This window comes from Bos grunniens, chromosome 15, assembly GCF_055505025.1.
Source record: "Bos grunniens cultivar Pamir isolate PY7600 chromosome 15, Bosgru_T2T1.0, whole genome shotgun sequence".
Classification (NCBI taxonomy): domain Eukaryota; kingdom Metazoa; phylum Chordata; class Mammalia; order Artiodactyla; family Bovidae; genus Bos; species Bos grunniens.
In genome coordinates this window covers 64,858,366-64,868,830 of record NC_141179.1, presented here as the reverse complement: position 1 = coordinate 64,868,830, position 10,465 = coordinate 64,858,366, and the positions used below count along the sequence as shown (strand labels likewise).

Below are 10,465 nucleotides of genomic sequence, written 5' to 3'. Positions count from 1 at the left end.
CCGGGGTTTGGTTTATTAAAAATTGTACTAACACTTAGAATGCAGAGGAACATATCCAACCAAGAGAAACAAGAAAAATGGCTAGGCTGCAGTTTTAAGAAACTTTCTTTAAATAGTGGGTATTGGGAAGGGAGGTGGGAATGCCTCTGCCCCACCCCTGAGGTTCAGACCAACACAATGGTTAATTCAAATAAGTAATAAAGAAAAGACTGTTCCATGGTTCCCAGAATAGCTGGGCCCTTGAACTGTGGTACAAATAACTTCCAGTTAGAGCCAGCCCCGTGCCAAGAAGAGGATGGGAAGCCAGAGGCCAGGAAGGTGGCCTTGCCTGAGGGCTGAGGCAACTGCTGGGAAGCTGTGGGAGGGAGTGGGCCCTGGAGTCAGTCTGCCTGTGTGGAACACCAGCTCTGAGGCTAACCAGCCACAGGACTTCGGGTAAGTAACTGAACCTTGTGTGCCTCAGTTTCCACAGCTGGAAAATGGGGATAATGACACCTACTTCTAGGGGTTGTTAGAAAGATAAAGTGAGTGATGACAAGTACCTGGTACACAGTAGCCTCTCTTTATATGTTTACTACCATAGGGACGACTTCCCTGTAGCTCAAACAGTAAAGAATCTTCTTGCCTGTGATGCAGGAGACCAGGGTTCGATCCCTGGGTTGGGAAGTTCCTTTGGAGAAGGGAATGGCAATCCTCTCCAGTATTCTTGCCTGGAAGATTCCATGGACAGAGAAGCCTGGCGGGCTATGGTCCGTGGGGTCACAAAGAGTCAGACGCGACTGAGCAACTAACACACACACCATAGGGACAGAGTAGAGACAAAGTAGATGACTAAATAGTTAACTCCAGCGGGGATCTTAAGTACAAAGTATGGAAGACTCCAGTAAGTTAATGATCACTCAAGAAAGCAGGCTTGCTCAGCAAAGAAAGCAAGCAGGCTTTGCCTAGCAACAAAACCACACAGACTTGCTTGGCAACAAAACTGTGCCTCAGAAGCATGAGACATGCCCCCAAACAATAAAATGATGATGGAATAAGACCTATATCATACTCATCAAAATCAAGTTAATGATTCTCAAGAAGGGGCTTTTTCTGCATGTACTAAGAGCAGAAATACAGAAGAAAGGTGGGGGCTTCCTTGGTCGTCTGGTCCGGTGGCTAAGACCATGCACTCCCAATGCAGGGGGCCTGGGCTCAATCCCTGGTCAGGGAACTAGATCCCACATGCCACAACTAAGAGTTCATATGCCGCAACTAAAGATACTACATGCCACAACTAAGACCCACTGTGGCCAAAATAGGAAAAAAAAAAAAAAAAATATATATATATATATACACACACACACACACACACATATATATAGGAGAAAGGTGACATTTTACTGAAACTTGAATGATTTACCATATTTTACTATATGTTACCACGTGTTTCTCATTTCTATAGTGGCATTGGGCTTCTCTGGTGGCTCAGTGGGTAAAGAATCCACCTGCAATGCAGGAGACCTGGGTTTGATCCCTGGTTTGTGAAGATCCCCTGGAAGGGGGCATGACAATCCCTTTCAGTATTCTCCATGCCTGGAGCATCCCATGGACAGAGGAGCCTGGCAGGCTACAGTCCATGGTGTCACAAAGAGTTGGACTCGACTGAGCAACTGAACAACGACGGCAACAGTTCCAGTTTGACTATGTAGAGATAAGAAAACTCCCCTGCTCAGTGTAGAGGAGGAGCTGATGGATGCTCGATGTCTACTCAAGAATGAGGAACAATGTGGTCTTCGCCCCCACCTCTTCCTTTGATTAAAGAACTGTAGCCCACTAAGTTCTCAGGGTGGCACTCCCTTTCCTCCCCACTTGGACTTCTGAGAAGTTTCGGTTACTAAAAAGACTCTTGAGAGTCCCTTGGACTACAAGGAGATCCAACCAGTCCACCCTAAAGGAAATCAGTCCTGAATATTCACTGGAAGGACTGATGTTGAAGGTGAAACTCCAATACTTTGGTCATGCGAAGAACTGACTCACTTGAAAAGACCCTGATGCTGGGAAAGACTGAGGGCAGGAGGAGAAGGGGACGACAAAGGATGAGATGGTTGGATGGCATCACTGACTCAATGGACATGAGTTTGAATAAACTCTGGAGTTGGTGATGGACAGGGAGGCCTGGCGTACTGCAGTCCATGGGGTGCAAAGAGTTGGACACGACTGAGTGACTGAACTGAACTGAATCTATCACTCTGCCTCTCACTGAATTATTTCTGCACAAAGATGGGAGAACCTTCAGCACTACATCCTGAAATGCATTCTGTGGTTTCCCTATCAGTGTCTTCAGCAGGACAACAAGGAATCAGGTTCTAGGGTGTAGGGCTTTTCAACCTGGCTTCTGCTGCTGCTTAGTCACTCAGTCATGTCCAACTCTTTGCAACCCCATGGGCTGTAGCCCGCCAGGCTCCTCTGTCCATGGGATTCTCCAGGCAAGAATACTGGAGTGCGTTGTCATGCCCTCCTCCAGAGGATCTTCTGAACCCAGGGATCGAACCCAGTTCTCTCACATTGCAGGCAGATTCTTTACCATCTAAGCCACCAGGGAAGTCCTCTCAACCTGGAGGGGGTCTGATTTTCAAGGAGGGACCCCTCCTGATCCATTTTTTCTCATCAATTTACCAGGACCTCATGATGAACGAAGGAATCCATGTGGAAGTGAAAACTAATCAGTCACACCTCACTGAGCACCAGAGATGTGTCCCAGGTACTGCTTATCAAGCAGATACTGTCTTCACTTTACAGGTCAGAAGATGGAGGGTCAGGGAGCTAGTATGATTTTCCTGGAGTCACAGAGAATCCTGATTCAAGCATTGACTCTTGTCTCAGTCTGTTCAGGCAGCTATATAAAAAATACCATAGGCTGCATGGCTTAAATAACAAACATTTCTATCTCACAGTTCTGGGGGCTGGGAAGGCCCAGATAACAGCTCCAGTGTACTTGGTGTCTGGTGAGATGCCACTTCCTGATTCACTGGCAGTGGTCTTCTGTGTCCTCACATGGTGGAAGGGCAAGAGAGCTCTCTTATTCTCAGGGCACTCATCTCATGTATGAGGGCTGTGTCTTCAGGACATAACCACTTCCTAATACCCTCCCAATGGGAGTCAGGATTTCATATGAATTTGCTGCTGCTGCTGCTGCTAAGTCATTTCACTTGTGTCTGACTCTGTGCAATCCCACAGACGGCAGCCCAAGCTCCCCCGTCCCTGGGATTCTCCAGGCAAGAGTACTGGAGTGGGTTGCCATTTCCTTCTCCAATGCATGAAAGTGAAAAGTGAAAGTGAAGCCGCTCAGTCATGTCTGACTCTTCGAGACCCCATGGACTGCAGCCTACCAGGCTCCTCTGTCCATGGGATTTTCCAGGCAAGAGTACTGGAGTGGGTTGCCATTGCCTTTTCCATCATGAGAATTTGGGTGGACACAAAAGAGTTGTTATTCTGTCCATAACAACTCTGTTATATTTCAAGCCACTGTATTTCCCTAAAAGCCATCCAGAGCCAAGGCAGGCATGGAAAATCCTGATGTACACCTGAAGAGGCAGAGACCCTAGAGAAGGTGTGCTGGCCAGCAGTGTATCTAGATGCAGAACTAGAGTGACGGAAGGAAAGGGTACTCCCAGGGGAAGTCTTCTGTACCATCTTCAGCAGTCCCACGACTGAGGGAGCCAGGCAGACAGCACCCCAGAACTGCCAGGCTGGAGAGGGATGTGGCAATGGAAAATTTACAGACTCCAACTGCAGAGAGGCAAACTAGGTAAACAGTTTAAATCAGTTTTGGGAGGAACTTCCATCTTGATGTCTTATGAAGAGTGACACTCCTGGCCCCTCTCCTCTAGAGAGTGGAGAAAGGACAGCCCTGCTTAGAGAGTTCAGAGAAAGGATCGGGTTGGTTCTTGGCAGTCTCTTCACTGTGCCCATGAAGGCCCTTTCTCTGCACACAAATCCTGTGGTTTTCCCACAGGGCCTTGCGCTGGTGGGTGAGGTCTATCAAGAGGTGCAGTATCAGTAAGCCTAGCTGGCTACCAGACCTCTAACCACATCTTCTAACTGAACTTCATCAGCAAAAAAGGCCTCATGTGTGTCTTGATTCCAAATGCAAGCAGTGGGCAGGGGTGTTAGGAATTGACTCCCTCAATCCCAATACGATGGCACTAAATGGGGATTTGGGGGGAGAGGCAGGTTATACAACAGCTTTGGACTCCAGGAGAGAAAGATTCTGTTTAAAATGAACATAAGCCTGCTTTATCTTTTCTTTAGCAACTTGAATTTCCTGGACCTTTGTTTGCAGAAATAATCTGTAGGCGTTTTTCTTAACAACCATGGTTTGTTATGGCTCCATTTGGACTTCACCTCCAAACTCAGGTTTATCCATTGTGGCACCTGAGTTTTCTTGCGGTGTGCTTGTTACAGGAAACAACCTCTTTATAAACCCATGGTCTAACACAATGGTGTTATGATTAAGCCATCCAATGTCAAATCTTTAGATTATCTTGGAGCTAAGAAAAAACATCTGGAAGCTTTCTCTCTTTGAAAGGAGAAATACACATAAAAACGTCTGATTATATTACATCATTTAATAAAACTTCTTTGGAAGGAATGATGCTAAAGCTGAAACTCCAGTACTTTGGCCACCTCATGTGAAGAGTTGACTCATTGGAAAAGACTGATGCTGGGAGGGATTGGGGGCAGGAGGAAAAGGGGACGACAAAGGATGAGATGGCTGGATGGCATCACCGACTCGATGGACGTGAGTTTGAGTGGACTCTGGGAGTTGGTGATGGACAGGGAGGCCTGGCGTGCTGTGATTCATGGGGTCGCAAAGAGTCGGACACAACTGAGCTACTGAACTGAACTGAACTGAATGCAAAGTCTCTTTCCATTCTAAGGATCTTCAACATGTAACAAGAGCTAATATAGGTACTATGCCCAGGTACTTAGATTGTCTCATTTAATCTTGCCAACCCAAGCAAGTAGGTACCATTACTATTCCCACTGTATGGATGAAAAACTGAGATTCAGAAAGGTTGACCCACACAGCCAAATACACAGTGGATTCACAGCTTGGTCCCAGGTCTGAGTCTCAGACCCTGGTTCTCACCATTACTACGGTTCTGTAGAGGTGGGAAAAAACCTCCTCTGCTACTTTAGATTCAGTAGCTGGGTCATGAGAATTAAAGCAGCAAAAGACAGATTAACAGGAGAAAAAGTTTATTATGCACACACATGTGGGCCTTACACAACAGTAGTGAAAACCCAAAGAAGTGTTTAGGCTTGAGCGCTCATAAACCATTTCAACAAGGGAGATAGACTGTGAACAAGACAAAGGGAAAGGGCTTGGGTTTCCAGGGATTTTCATTTCTGGGTACACTGTGGGAAGGTAAAGATTGGATTGGACAAAAAGTTGATGCAAGTTTTTTAGTAAGATCTTACAGAAAAACCCAAACGAACTTTTTGGCCAACCCAATAAATGGGGGAGACTTATGGAAGATAAAGGTTGTTTGGTAAGGCTCTGTTATGCAGTCTCAAGTTAGGGCCATTTCCAGTGATAAGAGTTGTCTCCTTATTCTGGCGTGGGAGAGGGGGTTGGGGACACCTCCACAAAGGGAAATTTATTTTATCTTTACAAAGGAAATTCTGTAACCTTTAAAAGGGGAAATTTATGCCCTGCTTTTAGGCAGAAAAGGAGAGGACAGAGTAACTCCTGTGTCTGTTTTTTCTCAATTAACTTCAACTTAAAATAATTCTTATGCCAAAGTGGTGTATTTTGTGGTGGTATATTCTGATCTCCTTCAGGTCCCACAATACATAACACTGTTTTAAAAGTGCCCAAATATTTATTGAGCCCTATTATATGCCCTGGTGGCTCAGTTGGTAAAGAATCTGCCTGCAATGCAGGGGACCTGGGATTGATCCCTGCGTTGGCAAGATCCCCTGGAGAAGGAAATGGCAACCCACTCCAGTACTCTTGCCTGGAAAATCCCATGGACAGAGGAGCCTGGCGAGCTACATACAGTCCATGGGGTCATAAGAGTCAGACACGACTTGGTGACTAAGCCATTCCACCACCACTATTATATGCCAGCATTATAAGATCCTTGGGCCAGATCCTCACCCTCAAGAAGCTTACAGGTGAGTATGGGAAGAAAAAGCTTCTTAGTTTCAGACAAGTCCATCAATGGGAACTGCTCTTATATTTGGACAGAATACATACATTTACAAGTTCTTCACACACACTATTGTCTTCCATCTGATCATCAGAAACAACCCTATGAGGCCGCCTGGTTCTTTTATTTTGCAGAAAACCACCTTAGAAGTCAAGCAACTCACCACTCCAAGACATTTGACTCTGCTTTGCTGCTACACACACATACACCCACACAGTATTTACTATTGGACCTGGATCTGACTCAGATCTTGATCTAACTGACCAACAGACTAAACTGGCCCCTACCCATCTTTGTTCATTCACCTCAATATCATTAGGCAGAGGTTTTTCCCTCTATGACTAATACAGGCTACTATTTAAATGAGCTGGGCATGTCCTTGGGCAGTATATCCAAGTCACCTTAAATAACTGAGCTCTTTGAGGGTTGCTCTGTAGAATTTCCTATTGGTGGTTTGTTGACTGCCTTTTAGCTCCTGATAGGCAATGTTTGGAAGAAAACTAAACTGCATTTCACTAAAGACACCTAGGTCAGATCTATTACAAATCCATAAGAGGCTCGCTCGCTCTCCTTTTTTTCCCCAGAATTGTCCACAACACTGGGAAATTTGGTGAAAACTTGGGTTGGTTCTAACAGCTATTCCCATCAACCTGCTTCTTCTGTTACAGAGAATGTAAAGTCAGATACTTGTTTCCCCAGACTTCTCTGCAAGGAGGGGTGGTAAGAGAAGTATGCTGATGCAGGGGGCAAGTTTCTAGGATTTTTTTTTTTTTTTTCTCCCTATAAGAGGAGAGAGGCTTCCCAGGTGGCACAGTGGGAAAGAATCCACCTGCCAAGGCAAATTCAATCCCTGGGTGGAGAAGATCCCCTGGCTAGGAAATGGCAACCCACTCCAGTGTTCTTGCCTGGAAAATTCCATGGACAGAGGAGCCTGGTGGGCTACAGTCTATGGGGTCGCAAAGAGTCTGACACGATTGAGCACACACGCAGGCACAAACACGTGAAAGGACAGGAAGACGGAAGAAAGTCTCCTCTCAGAGTCTCCTCTCCCGGCTTCCTACTTTTGGATGAGGTTATAGTGGGATGCCGGGGAAGGCAATGGCACCCCACTCCAGTGCTCTTGCCTGGAAAATCCCATGGATGGAGGAGCCTGGTAGGCTGCAGTCCATGGGGTCACTAAGAGTCGGACACGACTGAGCCACTTCGATTTCACTTTTCACTTTCCTGCATTGGAGAAGGAAATGGCAACCCACTCCAGTGGTCTTGCCTGGAGAATCCCAGGGACGGGGGAGCCTGGTGGGCTGCCCTCTATGGGGTCGCACAGAGTCGGACACGACTGAAGTGACTTAGCAGCATAGTGGGATGAGAGAGCAGAAGTCAGGGGTGCAATAACACAAGTGAGGCTTGTGAAATTCAGTGGTGGTAGCGGGAGTCTTGGGGCGGGACCTGGCCGGGGTCTGGAGGACGTGGAGCTGCTGTCGTCGAGGACGGTGAGTGATCGCCGGTAGGGGATGAGCAGCACAACAGACCGGATCCGCCCGATTCCCCAGTCCCTCTACTAGGATGGTCTTTCTCACTCCAGGGGCCGTCGGCGGGCCACATTCTGGGGCGTGGCCAGCCGGACTTGAAAACCCCGACTGTGTGGGGGCGGGGCCGCTCCCTCGGGGCGTGGCCTGTGGAACCTCGGAATCCCGGCGACTCGGGGCCGGGCTCGCGTCTCCTGGCACGGGGTTCCTCCCACGCAGCTTCCCATTCAAACGATGCCGGAGGGGCGGCGCGGCAGCCAGAGCCCCACGATGAGCCAGCGACCGGCTCCGCCCCTCTACTTCCCCTCCCTCTACGACCGCGGCATCTCCTCGTCCCCACTCAGCGACTTCAACATCTGGAAAAAGCTCTTCGTGCCGCTGAAGGCTGGAGGGGCGCCGGCGGGAGGGGCGCCGGCGGCGGGGGGCCGGTCACTGCCCCAGGGGCCCTCGGCCCCAGCGCCCCCGCCGCCACCCGGCCTGGGTCCCCCTAGTGAGCGCCCTTGTCCCCCGCCCTGGCCCTCCGGCCTGGCTTCCATCCCCTACGAGCCTCTGCGCTTCTTCTACTCTCCACCGTCGGGGCCTGAGGCAGCGGCCTCCCCGCTGGCTCCTGGCCCCACGACCTCCCGGCTAGCCTCTGCCTCCCACCCCGAGGAGTTGTGCGAGCTGGAGATCCGGATTAAGGAGCTGGAGCTGCTCACCATAACTGGGGACGGCTTCGACTCCCAGCGCTGTGCGTGACCTTGGCGCCTTAGCCTGCCTCGGCTCCCTCCTTGGCTCCGTGCCCCCTGAACCCCTCACCCGCAGTGTGGCCTTTAGGCTCAGACTCCAGTTCCCAGGAACCCCAAATCCCAAACCAAAACCTCCCCCCACCCCGGAATCCAGACACTTCATCCTGGATTTCAACCAATTTCTTCCTCCACCGTGAATCTGGACCCTTTTGCCCCAAGTTCCAACCTCCCTCCGCCCTGAGCCTTTTTGTTACTTTGAACTCTGAGCTCTAAACCTGGAACTCGGTCCATCACAACCCCCAGGTTGAACTTTAAGCCTCCTGCACAGTAGTACACTGGGGGTCCACCCCCACAGACAACCCCTGTTTCTAGAGACCTGGCTCAGTGTTTATCTTAACTTGGGGTCCTCAGTAGAAGGAGGGGAAGTAGGTGAGGGTCGTTTGATCTCTAGGGAGAGGTGCAAGACCTAGAAGGCTGAGGACACTCACTGAGGGGCTTTGGGATCATCCATTTCTCAATGCTGGAAGGTCACCTCCTGTGATGCCCCTGGCTGCCCTCTCACCAGGGTCCTGGCCTCTGCCATCTGATCTTAGGTCTAAAGTCTTGGACAGACCAGGGCAGACCAGGTGTGCTGATGTGGGCAGGATTCCTCTAGTGTGCAAACTGACTGAGTCCTCCCTGTTCCAGAGTGAAGTTGTTAAATCCAGTTTTACTCCCAGAAGGACCAGATTGCACTGTGGAATATTCAGGAGCCATAGGCTGTTCAACAGACTTTGTCTTTGTCAACACCTGGTCTGGCTAAGTCTAGCACTTGACCACTGGAGGAGGGCAGATGGGTCTAGAAAGAGCATCCCCACCATTGTGAAATAAACTACATGTTTAGGTACATGTGGCTATGGGAACGGTCCCCAATTCATCAAGCACTCTCTTATGTCCCCTTCCCCACTGCCTCAAGAAGAAAATTCCTAGAATACTTGGACTTTCCAAGTCCTGGATTTCTCAACCACATATTTCTCCACTTGGATGTGTTTTGGCTCTTAGGGGTTTCCCCCACCCCCTCACCCATCTTGGGTCTGAATAGGTTTGGGACTCATGTAGGGAAGCACATGATTGCTTCCCCAAAGCTAGCTTTGGAAGTGTTAGAAAAAAGCCCTTCTCTCTCCTACATCTAAGTTTGTTTTGGTCTTCTGCAGATAAATTCTTGAAGGCACTGAAAGATGAAAAGTTACAAGGTCTGAAGACCAGGCAGCCTGGAAAGAAGTCGGCCTCTCTCTCCTGAGGAGCTGCCCACCAGAGTCTGGCAGCCGCCTCCTTAGGTGTTAGTGCTTAGATAATGTGTCCTGTTTGTTGTCATTTCAAAGATCGTTATTTTCTGTTCTGTATTTACTGCTGTTCTCGTTGCTCCCAGCACGTACTCCACATACAGTGCCCACTTGCATGGTAAATCTCATGGTCTTTCTCCTGTCTGTGCCACTGCTGGGGGGTAGTGCTCTCATGGGGGCTGGAGGCTGCTGCCCAGCCAGCATTCAGGGGCTTCCAAGACCAGGGGAGGAGGGGATCCCCAACACTGTCAAGTCAGGGGGATTGGAAAAAGCCAAGGGCAACATATATTTGGTTCTATTGCCATGTCCCTACTCAGAAAGGCTCTTTGAGGACTGTAACAAGGGGTTAGTTTGGTTTCAAACAGCTTTAGTCCTTAGAAATGTTTTATAATTTTTAAATGTTTTTTGGAGCACAAAACTCTTTGCTAATCTGATGAAAGGCACAGTCCTTCCTAGACATTCATATAGTCAAATATTTGAGTGCTTATTATGTGTTAGGCACCCTCCTAGGCTCTTGGGATTGGGGGTGGGGATACAGACAACAAATATTATTAGTAAATCAAAATATGGTATCAGAAGATGACAGGTGAAGGGGAAAACAAAAAGTAGGGATGAGGATGGTCAGAGGGTGGGAGGAAAGCAGGGTTTCTTGAAGAGAGAACATGTAAACAGTGCTTGATGGAGATTGA

At 48.7% G+C, this 10,465-nt stretch overlaps 1 protein-coding gene across 1 annotated transcript; it reads left to right on the top strand.

Moving 5' to 3' along the window:
- The first annotated feature begins 4,789 nt into the window (after positions 1 to 4,789).
- C15H11orf91 (chromosome 15 C11orf91 homolog) lies at positions 4,790 to 9,899 on the top strand. The gene has a single exon (XM_086341100.1). It carries the CDS (start codon positions 7,961 to 7,963, stop codon positions 8,462 to 8,464), a length of 504 nt encoding a protein of 167 aa, XP_086197226.1. The 5' UTR covers positions 4,790 to 7,960; the 3' UTR covers positions 8,465 to 9,899.
- The last annotated feature ends 566 nt before the right edge of the window (positions 9,900 to 10,465 follow it).